The sequence below is a fragment of the Populus euphratica genome, unplaced genomic scaffold (assembly GCF_000495115.2).
Source record: "Populus euphratica unplaced genomic scaffold, PopEup_1.0 scaffold885.1, whole genome shotgun sequence".
Taxonomy (NCBI): domain Eukaryota; kingdom Viridiplantae; phylum Streptophyta; class Magnoliopsida; order Malpighiales; family Salicaceae; genus Populus; species Populus euphratica.
The window spans coordinates 1-27,687 of NW_011500741.1; the positions used below are offsets into that span (position 1 = coordinate 1).

The following is a 27,687-nucleotide window of genomic DNA, read 5'->3' on the forward strand; positions in this document are numbered from 1 at the left end:
TAACACTACTTACCTTATTGTCGGGAATGAATCTTTGAAATATTTGATCAAGATAATATTTGAATAAGTTAGAGTCATCACAATAAAAGCTCTTCACTTCGTTCAAAAACATTTCTTTGTCTTGGGTACTCCAATCAGCTGGCAAATCTCCTAAAGTAAGAAAATTGATATTTTTATCATACCATGGCATTGGACTAAGAGAAAGTAAGGATTCATTAAGAAAGTAATCATTGATTGGTGTGATGTCAGATGTCGAATCTGTTGTCGCTATTGATAAAAGATTCACATCAACATTTTTTGTGCGTTTTTCATTTATGATTTCTTCCTTAGAATAAATCATTTGCAAATCTTCAGATTCATGCAATTTATTTTTACTTAAAGTAGATTCAAGTTGATCATAACTAATTCATCAATATGATCTACTTTTTGTAAATCATTATCATCTCCAGGTTGCTTGCAAATGTTGAAAATATTAATCTCCAATGTCATGTTTCCAAATGATAGCTTCATCAGTCCATTCCTACAATTAATTAATGCGTTAGAAGTTGCAAGAAACGGACGTCCTAAAATAACAAGAAATGAATTACATGCTTCAACAGGTTCTGTGTCTAAGATAATAAAATTCACAGGATAAATGAATTTATCCACTTGTACTAACACATCTTCAATTATTTCTCTAGGCACTTTTACAGATCTATCGGCAAGTAAAAGAGATATAGAAGTTGGTTTTAACTCACCTAGATTTAGACTCTGAAAAATTGAATATGGAAGTAAATTCACACTAGCACTGAGATCAAGTAAGGCTCTTTCAATTTTATGCTCTCCAATAAAGCAAGAAATTGTAGGACAACCAGGGTCTTTATATTTCAAAGTATTATTGTTTTGAAGAATAACACTTACTTGTTCAGCTAGAAAAGCTTTCTTTTTCACATTCAGTTTCCTCTTCATAGTGCCTAGATCTTTCAAAAATTTAGCATAGGAAAGAACCTATTTAATAGCATCCAGCAAAGGTATATTGATCCTTACCTGTTTGAAAATTTCAAAAATTTCAAATTTGTGATTGACATTCCTTTGTTTAGTCATGGCTTAAGAAAATGGAAGTGCTGGCGGTGAATCAATCGTTTCTTTGCAATTTTCAGATTCATCCCCTTCCTTACCCTCAGAAATTGACTCATCAGCTTTCTCATAAGGTTCAAGAGAGGGGTTTTTTAATAATTAATCTTGATTTATGTTGTATAACACTTGGTATAACAAATGCTTGGCACTTTTATAGTTCATACTGTATGGTATAACCGGCACCTGAGCTATGAAAGGAACTTGATTTGTTGTTAACATAAGTTATAATCATGAATGTTTGACGAGATTTACAAGTATTAACATTAATCAAATAAAATGACTAATATAATCATGTTAACAATTTATAATCTGATTGGAACCTTCTTTATGTGTGGTTTTCAATTGAATAATAAGAGTTTATATTATACTTGTTTGACATACTATTACTGGAATCTCTAACCTTGACATTTGTTATTATCATTGTTTAATCATTACATTAATATTCCTTCTTAAAGTTCTCATCTTCTTCTTCTTCTTCTTCTTCTTTTTTCTTTATTATTATTGTTGTTGTTGTTGTTGTTGTTGTTGTATTATTGTTATTTATAATTTGTACAATTAACCTTCTTGTGGTTCGACCCCGGTCTTGTCGGGTTATTTATTACTTCGACACTCCTGCACTTGGGAGAAGACATTAATCTTTTAGTCGTATCACTTATTATCATTTCAAAGTAACATCACTAATTTTTAATCAGTGCATACACCTTTAGTTCTATCATTTTCATTGCATTATCCTTTATTATAATTTATTCTTTATTACCTCACTTATTCCTTAGAAATATTGTATTATTTTTCTCATTATTTTATCCATCAAAACACGTTACCAATTTCTCTATCCTTATGAATTTTAAATCAAAATTCATTTTATGTAAGTCATCCTTTCTATTATATATCATTATTTATCTACTATTTCTTATCTTGATTTTCATCGCTCATTGAGATCATATCACTTTCAATCTTATATTCACATGAGTTTACATATCTGTATATTTAAATTATAAATTTTCAGGGTTTCACAAGACTCGTATATATTATGTTCTTTATTCCATGAAAAAAATAGTTGTTCTTATAAACTAAAGTATAAGTGATACCTAGAACTAATATATAGGTACTAGTCATAAGACATGTATACTAAACTGACCAACATAAGAATTTTATATGAAAAGATCATATATGTCTATAGAAAGGCTTATGTGATAGTTGTGTGAGTATCTTTAGACTTGAGATCACTATGTTGTCTTATATAGAAAATATTATGCTTTGATTATATTAAATGTTATCTTAATTGAAGTAACGAAGAGGCAAACATTTGATAGAACATAAACAATACAAGGATGCTTGATTGATCAAGAAAGGATTTATCACTTTACATAAATTAGAAAAAATATTTTATATGTTCTCAAATAGCATTGATTGAGAAATCATTAGTCAAGGTGGAATAAGATATGAAAAGAGTTAAGTCTTATTCAAACGATCAATGACTATAAAGTAGAGAATAAACATGATTTAATATGACAAATATATTTCATGTTTTAATGTTAGATTGAAAAATTATTGATGAAAAGATATTAATTATATTAAGAAACTAATCACTGAAGATTAAATAAAACTACTAATAATTTTTCTAATATTTGGGGGATCGTAACACCTTATTAGACGATGCACCTGATCTTTAAATATAAATTAATTAATTATAATAAATTAATTTATTTAATTTATTTAATTAGAATAGGCCGACATATTAGGAACTTAATGAGTCACCCACATTAAAAACCATTGGTCAGAAATTAAATTAGAATAATTTAATTAAATATGACTTGATTAAAATATATTTTAGAAATTAAAGACTATAATATAATTAATACAATGATTATATTTTTAGACCTACAAAAATCAACTTAATTAAGTTGATTTCAAAAATTATTCTGAATTGATATATAAATATTATTTAAGCAAAAATTGATATTTTTCTAATTTATAGGGTTTTTTATATTTCCCTATAAATAGTAAGTTATGTCTTTCTTTCTTTTTATAGTTGTCTACTAGATAGAAAAACTATGTAATTCAGAGAGTCGACACTCTAGGTATGGCTCTCTCTCTCTTATAAATAAAGATTTAAAAGATTTTTCACTAGTGTTTTATATATATTATTATTGGAGGTCTGATAATTAATTTGACAACTTATGATTTACAACAATCCAGTTTTTAAAAAATTATTCAAAATAAAAAAAAATTAAATAATAAATTTTTAAATAACTTTAAATATATTTAATAAAATTCTAAAAGATCTTGAATAATTTTATTTTATTATGTTTATGATTTTCATGAACTCATCACATCCTCGTTGCTGAACTACGTCATTTGATTTTGCACCAGCTACTGTGGTACCGACTGCCAAGATTCTTGAAATCACAACTACTCCAGTTCAGCCTATTTCTTTTGCATGAGGTCTTGACGATCATTCCCATGTTTCTCAAGAACCCTCTAGCAACTCCTAGGCGTCTGATAACCCGTTCGTAAACCAACAATTTAAAACCAAAGCTTCCATTTTGCTGGCATGTCCTTTACCGCAATACTTGTAAAATGTAACACATCTTTTACGAAGCCAGCATCCTTTCTTGAAGCCTCTAGACATGCTTCTTAGCGTGATGCAGTGATCTGTGAGTTCAATGCCTTGATAAAAGAATGGCACGTGGGATTTGTACTTTACATTCTAGGTCGTGGATCTGTGTCTGGGATTTGTACTTTACATTCTAGGTCGTGCTAGGTCGTGGATCTGTGTTTATACGAGGTATAACGAGTTTATAGAACTTGTATTTGCAATTGAAGCACTATACGATCAAATTTCACTTTTCTTCTTTACCAAAGTTGAGATCAGATCGCCCACAAAGGAAAATGCCTTGCGTCGAAGGGAACAGTTTAGGGACGAAAGCATGAATGCCAAGATTGGTATAAGACAAACTTAAAAGAGGTGGGGAACTGAACAAGGAAAGTAGATTTGGCAAAAGATTCCTCATAATTAATCGTCCAAGAACTTCCCCATATTTCATGTGGGGTTTATCATGCAACCTTTTTTTTTCAAAGTAAGCCACTGCTGCAACATTGCTTTATTTGTGGAAGCCCTCAGGATGATTTAATTTACATAGAAGACGGAGACTGACTGCTATTTTACGTGTCGGGATCGGAGTTTCTTCTTCCTTTTTTCGTTTCTGGAACCTGCATTTCCTCGTTTCTCTTTTCTGGTATGTTTTGTTTTTCTTTTTGCTCTGTTCAATAGTCTTTTCTATTGGTTTGGTTGCTGGGAAACTAGATAAGGAAAGATTGTTTCTTTTTCTGGTATAATAATAAATTTATCTTTTCCGCGAAATGTTAAGTAGTTAACGTCTATACTGGCTTGCTTTGTTAGTGGAAAAGGCAGGAGTTTCAGGATTCTTGTTTTTTTTCCTTCTTGCATTTATCTGCGGACAAACTATTGAAGGAACCTGCATTTTGTTTCTATCTGTTACTTTGCTGAATTGGAGCAAGGAAATACGGATTTTGCATCTGTTTAGACCTTAGAGAGAAATATCAGATTGCAAGGAGATATTTGACCACCTAGTCTGATTGAAGTTACTTCTTCTTCTTCTTCTTTGATGCATCTATAACCAAGTACTTAGTAACGAATTATGTATGATGTAGATTTTTACTTGTGTTAAAATAATGGGAAGTTGAATTGTTCTTTGTTTTCAAATTTTTTTTGGTTCTTAGGAACTGAAATAGACAAAGATGCAAAGGGTGGTTCTTGAAAATGGAGTGAGTGGTTTATTATTATCCGAAGGTGTTACTTCTCTCAATTTTAGAATAAGGTTTAATGTCAATAAATCCCAACGATCAGGCATCTAAGTCAATAAAACCCAGTAGCTGTTGTTTTATTTCTTTCAGTTTTATACTCGCTGCCCTTTGTTTTCTCCCCATTTCGTGCTCATCTGTCAGAAGTAGGTTTATCACTAGTCTTGCTTGCAGGCTATTGTCTTCCTAGCCACTTCTCAATTTTTCCATGTTTTACTTGTTTCCCATTCTGATCATTGGAAAGAACTTATGTATGCATATTCGCTTACAGACATCAGGTGTGACTTAATTTCAGCATCCTTGTAACTTGTAAATCAGTGAACGGTGTAAGAAACTGAAGTTGCCGGAGAGTGAATCAGAACCCTTTTTCATTTATGCTTTTGCAGGTAAAAATGGGTCAGTGAAGTATGAAAGCGTTGAAAATGTCATCAGACGTAAAATCAAGTCGTGGATACTCGAAACCTTCCAGTGAAAGGGGATTCAGTTTGGACCTGAAGAAGAGTTCTAGATGGCAGAAACATTCCAGGATAGTGAAGGATACAGCTCTTCCAACCCACGCAAGGCAGAGTCTAAAGCATCAAGACAAGTTGAAAGCTGAATATTATGATAGTCAGCCATGTGGTGATGTGCCTCATGAACTAAGACTCCATGCAAATGATCGGATCTCAGTCCAACCAAAAACTTCAGGGAAACACCATCAGCTGCACTCTGACAGGATAAAGGCAAGAAAGGATGATGAGCTTGTGAAGTATATGTCAGATCTGCCAGGTTATCTCCAGCGCATGCAGAGAAGTGAAAGCATACAAGATAAGGCTTTGAATGTTGGAGTTTTGGACTGGTCACGTCTAAAGAAATGGAGGATTGCAGCAAGTGATCACAGCAGTGGTGCATCATTGACTAGCAGCAATTTTCCGAGTAAAATGGCTATGAACTCAGCTACCTCTCCTCATGCAGTTTACAATAATATTCTCAATTACAGAAGCAAGAAGCATCCTTCTCTTTCTTCAAGTCTGAACCCTTCTCACAATGACCGTGTTTCTCAACCTGCCAAACCTTCGGTCCAGAATGCCTTGCCCTTTAAAGATTTTGAAACTGCTTCCAAGAGCAGCGTGGATGGGAAGAAAAAGGTACCAAGGACCAACAGGACTTTCAGCAGAAATAGTTCGGATGTCATTCTTGAACAGGCGAAGAGAGAATATGTAGATCAGAAGATCACTTCTAAAGTTGGAAGTTGGTCCTCAAACTCAAGATATGATAGTATCTCAATCTGGTCCAAGGTGAATGCAATTGCTTGTGATAGTGCAGCCGAGAAGAGAGCTGGGGAGAGGCGAGGACCAGATGCAAAGAGAAAATCGTTGGATCATAAGATTACTTCAAGCATCGGAGCTTCATCATCACAGTTGAGAAGTCATTATGATTCACTCAGTTTGAAGGAAAAGAATGTTGCTGGTGGCAAAACTAAGGGAATAGAGTTGCAAGAATCAACTGTTGATCTTTCTCCTCAACATCAACCCATTGAGAACAAGAACATAGTTCTTGTTCCAAAAAATTACTCTACAAATTTTTCCCTGCAGGAACCAAGGACACCGGTGGATAAGGACATAGTTCTCCTTGTTCCAAAACATTTCTCTACATATTGTTCCCTTCAGGAACTAAGGACACCAGTGGATAAGGATTTTTCTGAAATAAATCAAAAGAGCTTGTCGGATGACTTTTCTCACGAGGAAGTTCGCTCTTCTGAAATTCCGCACTCATGTCCACTACTTTCTAGAAATAAAACTAACACACAGCTCTATGAAGTGTTGCACACTGCCATGGTTACACAGAGTGCAAAGATGTCATCTGATGCATCTCGTGCATCTGCATGTTCGTATAAGATGCCAATTAGACTGTCTGAAGATAAATTTGCAGAAGAGAGCAGAGTCAGGACAGCAAATGGAAGAGTAGTTGAAACTTCAAATGCATTGGATCAAGAAAAAGTGGAGCTGATGCCTAGAAAAGTCAGACATCCTTCACCAAACCGCTGGTTTAGCTTCAGTTTGAGTCGAATCAGCAGGAGTTTCAGCTTCAAGGAGACTTCAGCTGTCCCACAGTTCAGCTCCACATACATTTCCATAAATTCTGGTCCCCTGATATCTGAAGTTTCTGCTTGTTTAAATAATTCAAACAGAAAGAAGGCAGGTAGTCATAACAGAGCTAGATCCAGCCCATTGAGAAGGATGCTAGATCCTCTGCTGAAGTCCTGGAGCTCCAGAATACTTCAGTCAGCTGAAACTGGCTCATCAAATGAAAGCTTGAATTTCTTCAACTTGAAGCAATTTGATGCCAAAGAACTGCTCAAGGATGGCAAGCATGGGCCATCGAGAATAAAAGCTCTCCTGCAGCTTACTATACGGAATGGAGTTCCTTTGTTCAGATTTGTGATTGAGAACAATAGCAACATTCTGGAAGCCTCCATGAACAAGTTATCATCATCTCAAGAGAATGGTTCAGGCTGCAACTATACGTTCTATGCCATAGATGAAATCAAGAAAAAGAGTGGCAGCTGGATAAATCAAGGTAGTAAGGAGAAGAGCTGTGGCTATGTGTACAATTTGATTGGCCACATGAAGGTTAATTGCTCTTCTATCTTTGATTTGACTGGAACAGACTCCATTTGCCAGATTAAGGTGAAAGAGTCTGTTTTGTTTGGTGTCGACCAAAGTCAGGCGGATCAGGCATTGCCAAAGGTCATGGCAAATAGAGAGATTGCGGCTGTTGTGGTCAAAATGCCTAGTGAAATCTCAAGCCTCGACCTGCAGCTGACTGATCAAAATGAAAATTTGAAGCACGAGGGCTCCTCACAGTACCTTCCAGAAAGTCAATGCTCCGGTAACCTGGGAGAAACCGAACACTCTATTAGTGCAACTGTCATACTTCCCGGTGGTAATCATAGCATGCCAAACGAAGGAGTACCTTCACCATTGCTACATAGGTGGAGATCTGGTGGATCATGCGACTGTGGTGGTTGGGATGTTGGTTGTAAACTACGTATACTCACCAACAGAAGCCAGTGTAGTAAGATTACAAGGACATCCAAAAGTTGCCTGATGTCAGATTGTTTTGAACTTTTTACCCAGGTACTTTTTTTGTGTTTTAGCTGAGAATTTATCTTCGCTCTTTGGATGTCATTTATATTGGCGTTTTCTTGTTTTAGCTGAGAATTTATCTTCGCTCTTTGGATGTCATTTACATTGGCGTTTTCTTATTTTGTATATCCACCCATGCAGGGAGCAATCCAACAGGACCATCCTATCTTCAGTTTGGCACAAGTGGAAAAGGGGATGTATTCGACTGAATTCAGTTCATCAATTTCTTCATTAGAAGCATTCTTCATTTGTGTCAATGTTATAAGTTGTCGGAAATCATATGATCAAGATGGCGGCAATGCTTCCAGCGAAGAATTTCACCAGGAGCTCAGCAACTCCAGTAATGGATCAAAGAAGATTCACACCATTTCCCCGGGGCAAACAAATGTGAAATACACTCTAAGCCCCCCCGTTTCCCCATTTGAAAGGATGTAGCGGGCTCATTCCAGGAGTCTGTTTGTTGATGGTGTATAGTTGCTAAAGTTCAAATGGAAGAGGAGATATCAGTGTTGGAGAGTTCTTGACCAACCGCTACGGAGTCCATGGACTTAGGCAGCAAAGTTGGTGGAAGATCTCCTAGACAGTTTACTGAAATTATGTGAGACCATCATGATATTCCATCAGCTGTAGTCACCACTAATATCTTCCTTTTGTTTTGTGTGAAGATAACAATGGCATGAAATATAGAGCTCTGACATTCAGAGTACAGAGCTTTTAGAAGGCAAAAATTTACATTATCATCACATAACGACTGCAGACTGCCTCGCACACAAGTTCTTTTGAAACAAGAAAGGTAGTGGCCTTCAGGCACACCTTGGTCCTTTGCTCCTCCACGGGCTACTTGAAAATGTTTTTTTAACACAAAAAAATTATGCATATACTTTCGACATATTTTCTAGGATAAAGGAAAAATTTTAAATAAAAAATTAATATATATAAATATATTTAACAAAATAAATTAAGAATTATATATGATAATGAGTGTTCAAAAAAGTTAAAGCTGATAAAAAACTATAATATGAAGTTGGGAGACATAAATAGATTAAGATTTTTTATTGATATAGGAAGATCTTTAAAAAAAAAATTCACTTAATTATATGGAAATAAAATTATATTTTAAAAAAATTTATAATTTCAATTCTATTGAAATAAAATAATTTCCTAGGATAAATCCTTATATATATATATAAAATGTGAAAGCAATTAGAACGAATATCAAAAATAAAATTTCAATGATTTGAAATAAAGATAAATAATATATCTCTTTAATTAAAACCCTAACATTTAAAAACAAATGAAACAATATTATTTGAAAATAAATGTCAAATTGAATTATATCTACTGAAATAATATATTAAGTACAATTTTAATTACTTTATTATAATAAATTTTTTCGTTCCTTCTTTTCTTATTAATCTATTTTCCTCAACAAAAAAATATAATTTTTCTGTGCTACATGCTTTATTTGATAAAAACCAAAAGTAACTAGAATAAATTAAAAACAAAATCAGACAATTTAAAACTAAGAATAAAAAGATATCTTTTTAATGAAAACACATTTATCTTTTTACTGAGTTTATTTTTTTGTAATTTTCTTCACCATAATATTTATTTTTAAAAAAAAAGCTTATCATAATATAAAAAAATCAAGTTTAATTAAAAAATAATATTTTGATAATCCTAATGCAAATGTATTATATATATATATATATATAAGAATAATAAATTTTTCACGTGATGCAATGAAGAAATTTTTAGAGTCTATTTTTTTAATTTAGTTATATAATAATAATAATAAATGTGTATTAAAGTCAATGAATAAAATTTAAAAAGAAAACCATAAAAATAAATCATAAAGACTATACAAAAAGAGTGCTAACTATTATTATGGAAAGAACATTATAATTTTATTGAAGAATTAAGTGAAAATATAATGGTATCTAATAGAATAATATCTTGATATATTTTTAATTTATTTGTTTTAATAATATTTAATTGGAAAACATAAAGGTTTTAAGAAAAAGAGGTCAAGCTCCAAGGTGTAAGTGGACCAATATGTGACCCATAATAATAAAATAAAATAAAAGAACTAGATGTGCATGACCTACAATGCAAGGCACACGTGCCTAACCAATGCCCCTTGTTTATTTAAATAAAAAAATAAAGTAAATATATGAATCTAGATTTGATCGTTAAAAGGATGATTGAAAAAGTTAGCTAAGATATTTTTTAATTTAAAAACTTGAAATAAATAAAGAGCATGACCGAAATAAAAATTAATAACTAGAGTAGAAAATGATTCAAAAAAAAATAATTCAAATTACATTATATAAATCCACATTGCTTTGTCTTGGTTTATCATAGTTTTTTTTTCTCACATCATAAGCATTGTTTGGGCACTGTGTTACATAAAAATTTAATTTTTTATTAAAAATAATTTTTTATATATTTTAAATTATTTTAATATATTAACTTTAAAAATAATTTTAAAAAAAAAAATTCTTTCTAATACAATTCAATATAAAAAATACCTTAAAAAAATATCCACAACCACGTTTATAAACAATCACTAGTTTTCTTAACAATCACTAGTTTTCTTAGCAGTGTATAGCAATGTAATCTTCTGATCTGGTAAATTAAATTATAATAGCTTTTACTCATGTGACTTCTCTACATCATCATGAAGTTATTGCCATTATAGCATTTGAAAATCAAATTTTGTAGGGCACAGAGTAAAAGGGGTGTTCCCAACGGCTTTCTACTTTTAAATATTTTCTACAAACATTTTTGGATGGAAAAAATATTAAATTAATTTTTTTTAATATTTTTTAATAGTTTTAATAATCTAATATTAAAATAAAAAATAATTAAAAATAATTATTTTCAAATGTTTTCAAATAAAAAACTAATTTAAAAAGCAGTCTTCTCTCTAAAATATAGAAAGTAGTTTGTGGCTAGAAGGGGAACAAAAAGGGATGATCACAAAAGAATAGGAATCACCGTACTTAACACTCTTTCGAAATCAGAAATGCGCTGCTGCAACTCCGCAGTAAGCACCTAAGCAGAGATCCAAAATATGTTTTCGCTAAACTTATTTTATATTAGCTGGAAACCATATATAGTTTTGGACATAATACTGGGAAATTACAGCAGCTGTTTGATCCAATCACTGGAAGTTCATCTTCGGCTCATAGAGGTGGGTGCCACTTGCCAAGGCTCTGTCAAGAACACTACGCTAAGGAGCCCATATCCTGCAATTCAATGAATGGAAAACGAACCTCTTTGTTTGCAACAGATTTTTGGCACATAACCTCCCTCCTAAGGGTTAAAAGATCCTTTTAACATAGACGATACATTGTAGTTTGTAAGATCTAAGCAGATCATAAAAACAATTTTCAGAAGGTGAACATCTCACACAATCCACCAGGTAGGCGGCTGATCAATGTGTTAAGACCACTGGCCCAGGGTTGCTGAAGCGTCCAGCATTATAAAGACTTAACTGTGATGCAAGTGAATCTAAATAACAAAAAAGGCAATTCATCTACTGAATGTATGACGATGATGCTTACAGGTCAACAGGTGAAGCATGGTGAATGGAGATTAACCACTGACCATCAATCTTCTCAAAAACATTTGTGACAAATTGTGCCCCCCAACTGCTGCCTTTTGTTCTCACAAATTCTACACATGTAACATAACCTAAATCTCCCCTGAAATGCACTCTAATATTTTTCAACTCAATATCTAGTGGGAAATCATAGTTCATCCATACAAGCTCCCAGCTTTCCATGACATCATCATAACCTAGAACCCCACTAGCACCTGGGTGCACGCAACATACATTATCTGATTTTTCCCAAAGGGATTGCATGGCAGCCAGATCCCCCTTCCTGAAAGCATTATAAAACCGAGCATTTGCTGCCAGTACCGAAGCCTTGCTATCTTTCTGGAGTACTTTAAGGCCGTCCCTGATTTTTGCAGCTTGGGCATAGTTCTCTTCTTCAATGGCAACCTGAAGCTCACGCATTAAGGTCTGCTCATCCAATACAATGCTTTCACCACTTAACACTTCTTCTGAATCCTCACTTCTTACTTGACATGCTCTGAATGAAAATAAGCGGAAAGGCTGTGCATAGGACTCTGTGCTATACAAATATACAGTTAGAGACCTGCTTCAACCTAGCACTAATTTAGACAGTAGGAATGCAGACAACTGACACCAAAAATAAATTTGAAATGCAGGCCCACAATAAAAACTGCTCAACCATGGGCACCTCAGCAATTTCCGATTTGAGGAGTAACTCATAGACTGTTTGACTAACCTGCCAGCCTTGATTGTTTTTTTCATAGTGAGTAAAAATCTACTAATGATGGCGCACCGGAGAGGGGGGGGATATCACCCATTTACAAGAACGAGAGGAAAAATAAACAAAAATGATATCATCAATCTCTGATGAACGTATAGACATTCACAATTTTGAGTATCCATATGGAAGTAACATAAACATCTTCGATCAGATGTTTTCATCACAAAACTTGGCACTTGAGAGACTTACTGGCTTCTATATGCATAGTAGTTCACTGGCCCGAGAACAAGGCAAAAAAAAAAAAGTAGAGAAACTTACGGGTTCCTCCTTCAATGTGCAACTTTTTATGACAATGGAGTCTTCCAGCCAAAAATGTAGTTTTCTTCAAGGAAGGTGAAGAGATATTGTGGGTTCTCTTGAAACTGTCAGTCCATGAACATTGCAGTCTCTTGAAGTCTCCCGTAGCAATGAAATTTACCTACAACAACATGCAAGCTAATGAGAATTAGAGCAATCTTATATAACCCTAAATTTCAAGTTCGAAAATCTTTTGGTGATAACATCTAAGAAGAAATTCAATTTCAAGGTGGTAATGGTAATGGATTGATCAACAAGCAGAATCAAATAAGAAGAAGAAAAAAAATTGATGGAGCTAATGAGACTTAGAACTCACTTTGTAGCAAAAGGTAGATCCATGTAGAGCCATCGGACAAAACCTAATCAGTAGCCAGAGTTAAAGAGTTAGGTCACGGTCTTGAAACTTCCGGTAGATCAAATGGAAACAGAGGATAAGGTTGTCTTTCCTCTGTTAAGGACATTTTGAGAAAGATGTTAGATGAAGGCTCATCTTTCAAACGGGCTTGGCCTTGAAAATCACAGAAATGGGCTGCTCTGTTTTTATATTTTTATTTGTGCTAAAAAGGCTAGCAAAACAAATCATCATGGGCTGTGGATTTTTGAAATAATTTATTTATTTATTTATTTATTTATTTTGTTTGTTCAAGTTAATATATATTAGTGGCCACCTAGTCTTGGTGCTCGTCTTCGTTGCATATCAAAATTTAATTTTAATGGAAAAAAAAATATGAACATTGTTAAGCTATCAAAAAAACATAGTAATTTTTTTGAAAATCTTACATGCACTTGTTAAATAAAATTAATTATAATTATATGAGCAAATAAATACTATAAGGAGTCATTAAAGATAATCAAAGACTAACTTAGAAAGTTGAACATAAATAGATGCAAATAAACTAACATGATTTCACACCTCTTAATGTTATTTAATTATTTTAGTTAATTATATATCAATATTTATTTAAAAAAAATAAATTTTCAAATTCAATCAAAACAAAATAATTAAAATATATTCAAGTTAATTTAATATGACATATTTAACCTAGCAGATCCAAATATAGCTTTGTAGTTCCATTCAAAACTAATTTGACTCAAGATATATATTTGCAAATGAATATAATTGTAAAAGATTTTAGATTAAAAAAAACATGAAAAGTTGCATAAAAATAGTATTTGTCAATATTTAAAAAATATCTATTATAATCCAATTAAAAAAAGTAAAAATTCAATTATATTTTATTAAATAATATCTCAAATATATTTTTAATTAATTTAAATGAAATTTAGTTAAAAGACTCGTTTGAATTAAAAATAAAAAAATATATATTTTTTAATTTAAATTTAAATCTAAAAAGGAAGAAATATGAAGGCCAAAAAGAAGTCTGGCATCTAGGTTTAGGTGGACCAATGTGATTTGCCACTTAACAAAAAGGCAAAGTGCTTAGATTTGCAAAGGTAAAATTGTATGGCTGGTTTTTTTTTTTAGATTAATGTGGGTGTCCGGGTCAGTTTGCGCGTACCACGACTAATCCCACGAGGTATGCCTGACTTTTTTTTTTTGGCTTGGATGTCGCCTCTTATTTAAAAAAAAATAAAATTGATATGTCACATACAAATAATAAATAACATGTCATATAAAAAAATAGTTTTTTTTAGCATAGTTGGAAATTAAAGCTAATAATAAATAACATGTCATATAAAAAAAATAGTTTTTTTTAGCATAGTTTGGAAATTAAAGCTAGATTTTTTGGATTCAAAAACTATTTTCATCTAAAAACATTTAATAAACACCCTCATAACCTAAAAAAAAAAACAATTTTTAAACTCAAAAACCATAAATTGGTGAGGGGGGAAGAACCCAAGATCAAGTAGTAAAAAATCTTTGACATACAACATGTACTTTTTCTAGTAAAACAAATAGTTAAGAAAAGTCTCTCATTAAATGGCATTTTGTTTTATGCTGGGATTTGGTCAACTGGCAAAATCCCCCCCCCCCCGGGTTGTGTGATTAAAAAATAAATAAAATATAATTTTGAATTAAAATAAAAATCCAAGAGCAAAAAACTGGAAAAGGCCCTATTTAAGCAGTAAAAAAAACCATTGGTTTTAGATAATATGTCAAATTTGATCCTACATCTTTATTATATTTTCTAGACAACAAGATCAAATTTATTTTTGCAAAATGGAGCATCCAATTATTTTCATGACTCCATCCAGCACTTCTGGAAGCCCATAAAAAGGTAATAAAAACATTTTTTCAGGATAAAATGCAAAATTACACAATGAAAGGATAAATTAAAAAAGAAATTAGTGACCAAAATAGAGAGCTTCGTAAAGGGCTAGATGACACTTTGGATGAGTTCATAGTGTTTTTGGTATGGCTTTTAATTGGTATAAGATATTGTCTTGTGTTATGATGTGGATTTATTATTTTATTTTGTTGTAAAAAAATATAAAAATAATACATATTATTTTTTAAAAAAAAATCTAAGATTATAATCATTAACTCGATATCCAAAAATATTTAAAAGCAATGATAGAAAAGGATCGAACCAAACCTGGTGACCTGCTAAATCCATAACTTGAGACATAATATTAAAATAATTTAATAAAAATAAATAAATAAACAAAGAATACCTATTTGCAAAAACAAAAATTCTTCAAGCATTGTCTCAAATTAAATGTTAGGGGTGTAATTAATAAATTTAATTTAATATAAATCCAAAATAAGGCCAACCATTTTTTTTATCAAAAAAAAGATATCAAAATGATACAAACCTTATAAACCTGAGTTAAACTCTTAAACCCATAATCCATTAAATTTTTGACTCGACTCAACTTAGGAGCTCAACACCTAAAAAATTAAATGTTGGAGAATGATATCAATTAATTTAATTTAATTTAAAAATAAAATTCCTTTAGAAAATCTAAATTTAACAAAGATAAAAAAAAAAAAAGTAATGTGGCATGTGTTATTTTAAAATTGAATAAAAAAATCTCTTAGAAAGTGAATAAAAAATAACATAATGGTAAAGGATGAAAGGATAAAACCTTTTTGTTTTTTTAAAAAAGAAGCCATTAAAACTTACAAACGTGTCAACTTCTAAAACCAGAGACAATATCTTATACATATAAACTGTTAAATTCTAAACTAGGACCCAACTAAGTAGCTAAACACTCATCTAATTAAATATTGAACAATGAAATTAAAAAACAAATCAACCTAGAAAATCTTGCAAGGTAAAAAAAATACAATAATAAAACATATTAGATTTGATGGGGAAAAAAACAAAAGAATGATGAAATTTTCATAAAAAAAAATTACAAAAACCATCTAAATAATAGAAATCAAATCTGATAGTTGAAAATATCTATTCGGGGTGGAATTAAAAAAAATTGATTTAATAAATTATTCCTAATAAAAAAATTGCAATAAAGAGAACAATGATGGAATTGAAAAAAATTCTTAATTCCATAAATTAATTTAAATTTTAAAAATTATAATAAAGAAAATAAGAATGAAATCCTAAGAATAACAAACCTTAGGGCTTAATTTGATTTTTTTTTAAGGCCTACATGAAAATCAAGTAGGAGAAAAAAAAAAAAAAAAATAAAAGCCTACAAACTCCACTTCGACCACCATCAAGCTAGATGAGCTACTTATACGTGGAAGGAATACTGAGATGCTTGACCATTCTGCATCTAGAATAAACCTACATAAAGGAAGGTAAAAAAAATAATAATGCTTAAGTGTCAATAATTTAATGGTAAAAGATAAAACTGAATAAAAAATAAAATTTAAAAAATAAATTAGCCCATATTAACTCGATTAACTTGCGACCCAAGATATGAAACGGGGATAACCCCATAAAAAGAAAAGTTAAATAAATCACAAAGTTTAAAGTTAAGTAAGTAAATGTTAAATAATAAAAAGAAAAAGAAAAAAAAACAAATTCTAAAATAATATCAAATTCAAATTAGGTAAATCATTGAAACTTGTGGATTGAGTTATGAGAATGAGACTACCCTGTAAATAACATAAATTATTATAAAGCAAAATTTTCAATTAAAAAATTAAAAAAAACAACGAGGACTAAATCTTACATAAAAAATAATTGAAAGAAATTAATCAAGAATTAAATTGAAAAAAATAAATGAAAATAACAATAGAAAAAGAGCAATGAAAAAAATGGGGACCAAAATTTGAAAAAAAAAGAATAAAAATCCTAAAGGACAAAATAAAATAAATGCAAATGATAAAAAAATATCAATAAAAATAATAAGGGCTAGATTGGATACAAAAATTAAATTAAATTAAATGCAGAGAGGGATGAAATTTCAAAAAATATATTTTTGAAAGCATTAAAATCAAAATAAATAGAAAAAAATAAAGATCAAATCTAAAATAAATATAAAATGGAGGACACAACTAAAATTTTAAAGGCCTGACAAGAATAGGCCTAAGAGAAAAAAATAAAAAGCACGAGAAAAAAACTTATCGTTGATGAACCGCCGCACGTCTTGCCAAACACATCACTCAACAACCATGCACAACCTTTTGCATCAAATGAGACTGCGATCGGCTTTTTCTGGTCACCACAATTGTCCTCAAGAGCTTCTAGAATAGGGTACAAGATTTTGATATGTGCCACACAAGTGTTAATGTATTTTATATATTTAATAAGATAAATTACAAAAAAAAAAAACTATTGGCATATCATTATTACAAAACTACTATGGCACAAAAACAAAAATACCTTCTAAAGTCATTCTTAAAATTTTAAAATTTAAAGGTTAACTATATAATTTTATTATTAAAAAAATAAAAAAAAAATTTCAAGGTCATTTAACCGAGCAGCCAAGTTATAAGCGTTATTTTAATATATAAATTAATAAAAAAAACTAAAAGACACTTAACAAAAGGTTTTTTTTCAGTTTTAAGAGTAAAAAAAATATTTTTATTGTGCAATTTCAAAGTTGAACAGTAAAATTATCCCTGATTAATCAACAAATAACATTTAAATCTTTTTAAAAAATATTTTTACTTTTCATGTCAAGAAAATTATTAAAAATAATAAAAGATAAAGTAATTATTATAACAACTTGAAATCATAATAAATCTTTTTACACGCTACAGAAAAGGTTGAGCCTTTTCAGTTTTTTTTTTTTTAATTATGAAAACTCCAAAGAATTCTTCTGTTAGAAGAACTTGTTTCTTTGTTTTCGTCACAATGAACAACATCCCACCACCCCTTTCATTGCCATTTCCAACAACCCAATGACCCCAAATGCCTTGTGAGATTGCCTTTGTACAACAGCTGTGAATCTTTAGCTGCAAAATACGTACACCTTGATGCCTTCGCTGAGAATATATATATATATATATATATATAAACAATTGCCAGTTCACATGCCCCTTCTAGATAAGGATTCTTTGCGCTGGACGGATTTTGAGGTCAAGCCAAGACTGTTGTGATATTTGACCAAACAATACACACCAACTGGTCAGAATATTTATTTAGACAAAAAAATCTGGTCAGAATAATTTGCCTTGTTTATTTTTGTATTTTAATTTTTTTAAAAGTTAAGAATTATTTTATTTTTTTCTTTACTTTAAATTAATTTTTTTCTTTATTTCAAATTTTTTAATATTATAATAGTAAAAATAATTTTTAAAAATTAAAAAATATTACTTTAATATATTTTCAAACAAATAAACACTTCAAAAAAACAACCATTAATATTCTCAATATAACCATCTTAACCTTGCCTGAAATTAAAAAAATATTACTTTAATATATTGTCAAACAAATAAACACTTTAAAAAAACAACCATTAATTTTCTCAATATAACCATCTTAACCTTTCCTGACAGACAGCTCTAATGCTCTGTTACGAATCATCGTTAATTTTAAGAATCAAGAGGTTTTCCATGTGCGGGGCGATCCTCTCTAATTTGACGTTTATTATTGACGGCAACAAGAGACATGAATGGAAGGATCTTTTTTTTTTTTCTTTCTTCTACGATGATGACAATGGTGAGTGAACTCGTAGATATATCAAGAGTATGATTGACGAATATGAAATACGCTATAAGAAACCCATTTACCACCACATTACAGGAATCATATACTGCCGTGGAGAAGCATTATGGTTGTATAAAAAAGGAACAAATTGCTATGTAAGGTCAAAATATGCGAGAGCACTTGCTTCCATTTTCATGGAAATGATGGCATGACCCCTCTGGCAAAGCACTGATTAGGATCATCATTCTAAGAAATGAAGAATCCGAGAGAAGGGAGAAGTATTTTTCGCTTGAAAAGATAATAAAAAAATATCAGCTCAAGTTCTACGTATACTGTGCTTGTTGTAGGAGAATGTATGCTGATGTATCTAGCAAAGAATCCAGCACTTTCCTCGATTAAAAAAAAGAAGGTGGGGGAAGGAGAGAAAAATGTGGTGGGGGTTCGTCGGGCTGTCTTCTATGGACCACAATTGCGTGGGGACAAGCCAATCTAGGGAGTTTTTATAAGCAGGAATCGTAGGTTTTCATGGGTGTCATTGGGATTTTGAAGTTTCAAGCCGTTGCAAATTGACTTCTCCCGAGTTGTTTACACGTATCTTGATGGCATCATCATGTGGTTCTAATCCAATAGAAGGAAGAAAGTAGGATGCCGACATTTATGCTGGTTTGCTGGCCGGATCATAATCTATCATCTTTGCCACTACAGAAAGGCGGCTGATGCCACAAACAAAAAGCCAGCGATGAAAGCAAGTGACCTGAGCTGTGAATTGACACCCTGATAACCAGATGTAGCGGTTGGCTTTGAGGTCTGTCTGACCAGTTTGGGATTAGGCTTGCACAAGAACTTAGTGATGAAGTCCAACTAGTCTGGAACTTATTTTTATACTGGACAATCAATTAATTAATTAGTTTTTTTTTTTCACTTTCATTTAGTCAAAATAGGTGATAACTTATATTTGGTTTTGATAAATTAAGCTAATCGTAGCTAGTATTTATAAAAGATTTTCTTTAATAAAAATAATCACTTTCTAATGTTTAAATAAATATTTTTTTTAGAAAAAATATAAGAATATATTAGAGAAAAATGCTCTTAATATATATATGTAATAAAAAATAAAGATTGAACTTTTTCTTATGAGGCTTTCATAATATATTTATAACCTATAAAAGAAGGGTCTGCAAGGTAATTACTCTAATAACATTGAATGAGGAATAAATATCCCCTACCTAATAAGAATATAGTGAGTCTTTAAAGGATTTTTATACACCTAAAAAGAGAGATTAGAGTTTAAGATGTCAAGTGTAGTTAAGCCTACAAAAACTGAGTTTTTCCTTGAGATTAAGCTCAAGGGAGGTTGGTCACTCCCTTTGGACATGCCAATGAAGGACGGTAATTCCCTTGCACATATCAAGGGAGGATAATAATTATCTTGAACTTAACTAACTATCAAGTTCAAATGTCTTGGGTCTAGTATGTGTGCCAAACCACCACTATATTGGACTTGGTAATATCACATTGTCAAGTCCATGGACCTTGAACTTTGGTAATTGCCAAGTCCAAGTATATTAGGTCTGGCATGCGTGCCAGACCCACGCTACCTCGAATTTAGTGCACTACCAAGTTCAAATATCTTGGATTTGACATGTGTGTCAAACCCATACGATTATAAAAAAAATAAAAAAATACTTAATAAAATTAACTCATCACTTAATGTATGTTCTATTAAATAATGTCATCTTGTTGTGCTCTATGTACACCTAGATCTAACATAGCATGAGACCACAAGTGCACCTGAGTGGATGTGAGCTCATTTTGGTCTTGGATGCCCATGTGGGCTTAATGACTCATAATATATTTGGGCTTGTGTTTTTTGTGAGCTTTATTTTGAGCTTTGAACATGGCCACGTGATAAGGAGCATGGGCTTATTTAGGCTTTGGGATGCTCGAGTGGGCTTAATAACTCATAATGAATTTGGGCATGTGTTTCCTATAAGCTTCGTAATCTTAAACTATGGTTATAGGCAACATGATTAAAGGTGTAAGGCGCCCATTATCCCCCCTAAGTCTTTATAGCATGGATAACATAAAGACTTCACCAGTTATGGAGTTTGTCATGTTACATTTTATATTTTGGAGTGCTATATGTTTATTAATGCATTTTATTATCCTATTAATATGCACTCGAGATGATTCTTTGTTATCTTCGTGTACATGATCATACTCTATCATCCTTTCAACTACCCTATCATGCACCATCTAATCACATGCCTTTTATCCTTCTCAATTGTCTTGTTTTTTTACTTGTCTAAAAGTGTTATCACGACAAAGCACATTCTAGAAGTCCATAGGTTAGCTTATGGTCACATGAGAAAAGGCCAAGGGGTTATGGGCTTTTTGAAATTCAAACTATCCACCTTTAATATGCCATGTTTCCTACTAATGGTGCATGTGTTAAAAGGTAAACAAGTTTAATTACTGAGATTACAAGCCTATATACAATAGAGGTTGGCTTTTTTTTTTTTCCACCAAATCTAAGAAATTTTAGTATATCTTTCTCTTTAAGATTCTTAGTTAGACAACTATTACATATTAGAATCTTATAAGGTTCGTTACTTTTCTCATCTTGAAAATTCTTTACGTATGATAGATATATCTAGAGTAGCTATCGAGTCAGAAATAACCCTGAGTAGGAAAGCCTATAAAGAGTTAATTGTAAGGAACCTTGAGAGGGTGTTATAAGACTCTTGGCTAAAACTAAATGTAACAACTCATCCTTTCTCATTGTTATAAACTTCTTTAAGTCTTGAACCCAGGAAAATAGAGTTTATTTTTTTGACATATTAGTATCGTGTTTCTAACATTTTTATCATTTAGAGCTCTACTAAAATTTTGATAAAGTTTCATTTAATATGAACCTTTTATAAGTTATCAACTTTTATGTATACATTTATATCACAATCTCAATATTGTTTAAATTTTTTAAACCTTAACTAATCTCACCAATCAAGAATAAAAGTCATTTATCCTTCACAATTCTCCATTTAATAGTTCATATACAATTATAGTATAAATCATTTTACAAAGTGACATAAATTAAATATATGCACATTATAAACTAAATATATACAATATTAATTTAATAAAACTAGAATAGATTTAAATATCATATTACAACCAATAAAAAAAGAGTAATAATTAAGTTATGAATATCCTTAATAGAGATTTCATATATATACAGGTTATTCTCACAATTACATTATAAAAGATAGTCAACATATTTAAAATTTCATTACATCACATAACTAAAAGAAATGCTAGGTAAGATCTACTATTATATATGAGTTAGTGATAATTCTAAAAATAATTTATTTTTATAACATTAGAATATATTGCAACAAAGATACACACACAAAAATATATATATTCGCTAACTTTAAGGAAATACATCAATCTATATTAGATTTTAACTTAAAAACTTTCCTTCAATTTTTTATAAACTTATAGTTTCATTATATTACTTATTTAACTATTGAAGTCACATTATAGAAATTTTTATTCACAATATATTTAATTCATGCTAAAATATGTTTCTTCAAACACATCTAATCTGTATGATTGTGTGTGTGTGTATATCTGATTCACATTATTATTTCCATTGATAATGCATATAAATTATGTCACCTTTTGTTTCACAAACATATTCATGTCCTTTCGACTTCCAAAATGTTCAATGTTTTCTAATAAAATACTCATGTTTATGTAATTTGCCATTTTAACTTTTTGAGCAATTAATTACCTAATTTGATCTCTTATAATTGATACATATCATCATCATCATCAGGTTTCATAATTTCATTCCCTTTTTATATTACCTGTGTTGTTATCTTTTACATTATTTTTTACTATTTTCTAAAAGAATTTAAGACTTGCATTGTACCTCGACTTATTATTCTTAATGAAAACTTTCCCAACTTAATGAGATTTTGGTGGAGTTTCTCTTATCTAAAAACCCTATCTAAATCTTATCTTACTATTTATTGTACAATTTTTTTTTTCATAAATTCCAACTTCATCATCACACGGGTAATTTTATGTAACAATCCTCAGCTTTAAAACACATCTCAAATAATTTATCGGATATGAATAATTAAAAATATAAAAAACTATTATTATTTTTATTTATACACAACCATTTCAAACAAATTCATAGTTTAACCATCTTGAACCTTTACTGTTATATCATTATTCAAGAATAGAATTCAACAAAACATCTATATCTTGCACTCAGTCATATAATTCTTAGCACTTAATGTCATAAATACAATTTATCATCTTTATTTAATAGTTGGGTTTTACCCAACATTCATTAACAGTCCAACAAGTCAGTCTTCCATGCAAAATTAACTCCGCACAATCTATCTAAACCAAATAACATATTTTAGTCATCAAATAAATTGATGTCATTAGCTCATTATCAAGTAACTAGTTCCCCAACATAGCCTATTAATAGGCACTAGTTCCACATCACAACTCATTATCGGGCACTAGCCCCGTTACCAGATAACTAATTCCTCAATATAGCCCATCACTAGGCACTATTTATATTATCGAATAACTAATTCCTTGATATAGCCCATCATCAAGCACTAACCTTATTATCGGGTAACTAGTTCATTAACATAGCCTATCACCGAGCAGTAGCCCTATCATCATGCATTAGCATCGTTATCAGGTAACTAGTTCCACAACATAGTCCGTTGCCGGACATTATCCCCATTATCGGGTAAGTAGTTCAACAATATAGAAATTTTTTTTTATGATCAAAGTCAATTATAAATATATTATTGTTGTTTTGGCCAATCAACCTTCATAATATACTAAGTGTTTTTTTGCCCATGCATTTAATTACAGCACATACCAATTTCTACTTCGAAGGCATAAGCCTTCAATTAATAATAACAATATACAACATAACCAAATAATCATTGTAAATTTAGCAATTATAAAAGCATATTTAATTAAATAAATAGGCTAGACAGGGTCAATCCATTACCTTAAACTCCTAGTGCACATTTCATATATGATTTTTAGACTAGTCTATTGATGACTTCCATCCATAACCATCATAAAAACTTTCTCAAATTTTTCACCACTTTCATTCAAAAAATAATGATTGTATGTGAGGCTTATACTGGCGATCAATCTTTTTTGCGCTTAAAATAATACATCATTTTATTTAAAATTTCACTCTATAATTGTTATTGTATAACTATTTTCACCCCAATTCATAAATATTTCCTTTTATATAATTATTTTACCTGATTGGGGGATTTACACAATTCATCACTAGTTTATATTTTGCATACCAATTGTTGTTTTTTAATCCAAAATTTAAGTTTAATTTATAAAATTTTTTATATATATCTATAACATTTTTTCTTCTTAATTATCATTTTTCAAATGAAAAGTCATTATTTTTAGCATTGATATACTAGTTTTAGATTGGGGGTTCACACTAAAAGACCTCGAGTGATGATAAGACAACTTTGATATTAGTTAGAGGACACGTACCTATGTGAGGTATCCCTATCTCAGATAACTAAAATTTATGTTTAGTTATAAAGAAAGATACATAGTTATAAACACCTCTATAAAGATAGAATTGATGTTTGGTATTTTAAGGCTCGTGTAAGGGATAAAAGATTATAACTCCCTTCTATATGTTCAAGTATATGTATACATTTCCTATATTGAGGTTTATATAAAGGATTTTCATCATCATAACCTTTATATCAGTCAACTATACTTGAATAAATAAATCATCATAATTTATTTAAAAAATTATATAAAGCAACATGATGAAAAACCCTCTCTGAGAGTCTTCAAGAATTATTACCATTTGGATGGATATGCTAATGTAACTCCAAGAATTAAATGATTTCATATCTTTTCTCTTCAAGAAAAAAAAAAGATATTCTCAAAAAACACTGACCATGTTAATGAGTGAAGGGGTAAGTGGTTCATAGTGGTCTTTGAAGGGGAGATTCCTACAACTAGCTCTTTAGATATTTAAGGATGTGTGAGCATTCAAAGGACCCAATTGAGTTATACAATGATAAACTAACCTTCACATTGGCTAAAAAGTTGTTATGCACCTAGTGGTAGGTCTCCACTTCACATAATAAGATTAACTTATAAAATTAGAGGTATACATTAAAGGAGAGTTTAATGAGTAATACATTTAGGTATTTTTATTTTTTATCTATAAATTTCTTGAAATTTGAACTTGTGTTACTCACCCATTTTATTTCTTCATTGTTTAAAAAGGATTTAGGCCAAAGAAATGTGTCTAAAAGAGACATGTTCCCATACAATTTTAGTTAAGGAATTCTTTTTCATCTAAGGAATCTAACTAATGGTCCACCAATAAAATGATAGATAGTCTTTTAAAAAAATATATTATATTAGAAAGATCTTTCAAAACATGACCAAACCTATAGATTTTTTACTATCAATAACTAGGATAAAAGTTAGTACTATAAAGAAAAAGAGTGCATGAATATGATGATAAGACTAAATCCTTTTCCTTATAACAATATTCTATATCGAGGTTTAGGATACCCTAGATGACAAACATGACTTAACACCACCACCGCCTATTGTAGTTAACACCATTTTATGATTGTTTAAGTGTGACTCTCACCCCCAAAAAAAATCTTAAAAGGTAGTGTTGTTCCGCCAATTGAGGACACTACTTTTGAATAAGAATAAGTTAGGTTTCATGCCTCTTTTACATTGTTATTAACAAAAAAAAAATAGTCATATCAACTTATCCTTATTTTAGAAGAACCTTTATTATAAAAATCAATGAGGATCCTTAATATATATTAAAGTATTTTCATGTCTCTCTTAGTTTCTTGATAATATGGATGAGTAGATGTAAAATAGCCTTACTTATTAGATATATAGTGCTACTTAGATGACCTTGAATGTGAATTTACCCTTAATCTTTTCTAAGTTATTTTTAATTCAAGTTGTTGTTTGTATGTCTTATTAGACTATATTTTAAGTGGCCCTATTGCAAACACATAATGCTTAGTATTGGTAGGTCAAGCGTAAAGGGATAGCTCAAGTGACGAAAGTGGTCTAGAAAAATGGATAAACACTAAAGGCTTTGATGGAGAAAGTGTAAGCCATTAAAGAATTCCTAATAGGCCCAAAAACCAATTGAAGTTTATCAAGAAGATTCTCATTAAATCCTTCTAAGAAAAAGATATATTAGTTGTGAAGTTTAAATAAGTCAAAAACACTCTATAAAGCCAAATATGACTTGTTGTCATACTAAAAAAGGGTCAGGGAGCTAAAGTCATCTTTATAATGGCTAGGAGAAAAATTAATTAGGCTCAGGTTGAGTCCTCCCATCTTTAAGTTATCAAAGATATCTCGAGTAAGTTTCAAAATATGTTCTAAAGGGTTCGTACATTAAATAAAATAGATGAGGTAGAGAATGATAAATTAGTTAAAGTGATGAGCTATTCACATTTATATAATTATTTCAAATAACATGGTAATGTACTTTTATTAAGTCTCCATCTTGGCCCCATGTTTAACTTTGGAGTAATGTTTTCCAAACATGCTTTTCTTACTGCTTAATTGAGGAGATAAAAAAGTACTATAAAAAGGTTGTGAGGGATACAGTGGAATAACCAAGCATAGAGGTGCAATGAAAATAACCATCAATAAAGGTAGAGTATGTTTAAGTTATAGAAATGGTAGAGGCTGATAATTCAAAGGTGTAGATTATCAATGAGAACCTAACTAAAAATCTTAAAAATGACTAAGATATTTTTAATTTAATTGTTTTTAAATATCTTATAACATTTGTCTAACAAATATATATTTGATTATAGAGTTTCATAAGTTTATGCTTTTCTAAGTAACAGGTTTGACTTTTCTTCTTCTTTATTTAAGGTCTAATGTCCCAACACTTAGAATTGTTTTTTAGATTTAAAATTGTTGGTTTGGAAATGGAGTGGGATTCAACATCCTAACAATTAAGATTTTTTATGCTTAGCATACCTCATGTTTTGATGGGTAAATGATCCAATGTCCTATTCTTATAAATAATGATGATACCATAAAATTAGATCAATGTATTAGGTCGTATTATATTATACATGTTTTGGTGGTCCTTTATGACCTTGTGATTTATAAATTTTTTGAGTCATATCCAAACTAAAACTAAAATGCATATACCTTTATATCTAGGCAAAGTGATTCTTTATATCTAAGGTGAATTAAGCCTTTATATTAGGTAAGGTGAGTTTTCATAAATAACATGTGAATATTTTTATATATGGGTATGGTGATTCTCTTTACTTGGAGGCAATTAAACATTTTCACCTAAGTAAATATTATCCTTCATTAGATAATGAATGTCGTTATACTTGGACATTGTGGTTCTTTGTACCTAGAAGGAGTTAAACCTTTATACTTGTGCAAGATAGCTTATCTTTTCAAAGAAAAAAAATGTATTTATACCTAGGTAACATAGTTATTTTAAATAATATAAAGAAAACATATATACTTTTTTTCATTCCTTGTTAAAATATTACAATACATATTTTTTTTTGTGACATATTTTTAAGTAATTTGAGTGTCATATAATACGAATAAAAGATAGATGTCTTCTCCTAACTACAGGAGTGTCGAAGTAATAAATAACCCGGCAAGATCGAGATTGAACCACATGGAGGTTAATTGTACAAATTAAAACAATAATTATAAACAACAACAACAATAATATTAGTAGTAGTAATAATAATAATAGTAGTAGTAGTAGTACTAATAATAAAAAAAAAGGAGAAGAAGAAGAAGAAGATAAGAACTTTGAGATGGAATATTAACGTAAGGATTAAACAATGATAA

At 30.5% G+C, this 27,687-nt stretch overlaps 2 protein-coding genes across 3 annotated transcripts; one reads left to right on the forward strand and one right to left on the reverse strand.

Annotated features, from left to right (window-relative positions):
* The first annotated feature begins 4,011 nt into the window (after positions 1-4,011).
* LOC105116220 (uncharacterized) lies at positions 4,012-8,791 on the forward strand. 2 transcript variants are annotated; one of them, XM_011013455.1, is made up of 3 exons: positions 4,012-4,355; positions 5,328-8,060; positions 8,211-8,791. In XM_011013455.1, exons 2-3 carry the CDS (start codon positions 5,349-5,351, stop codon positions 8,502-8,504), a joined length of 3,006 nt encoding a protein of 1,001 aa, XP_011011757.1. In that variant the 5' UTR covers positions 4,012-4,355; positions 5,328-5,348; the 3' UTR covers positions 8,505-8,791. The 2 variants fall into 2 exon arrangements, with proteins under 2 accessions (XP_011011757.1, XP_011011756.1); XM_011013454.1 differs by lacking the exon at positions 4,012-4,355 and having other exon boundaries at positions 5,224-8,060.
* A 2,778-nt stretch (positions 8,792-11,569) lies between these two features.
* On the reverse strand, positions 11,570-13,198 carry LOC105116222 (uncharacterized). The gene is made up of 3 exons (XM_011013456.1): positions 13,050-13,198; positions 12,695-12,854; positions 11,570-12,209 (listed from the first exon to the last, which is right to left on the reverse strand). The coding sequence occupies exons 1-3, from the start codon at positions 13,080-13,082 to the stop codon at positions 11,635-11,637; spliced, it is 768 nt and encodes a 255-aa protein (XP_011011758.1). The 5' UTR covers positions 13,083-13,198; the 3' UTR covers positions 11,570-11,634.
* Positions 13,199-27,687: the final 14,489 nt, after the last annotated feature.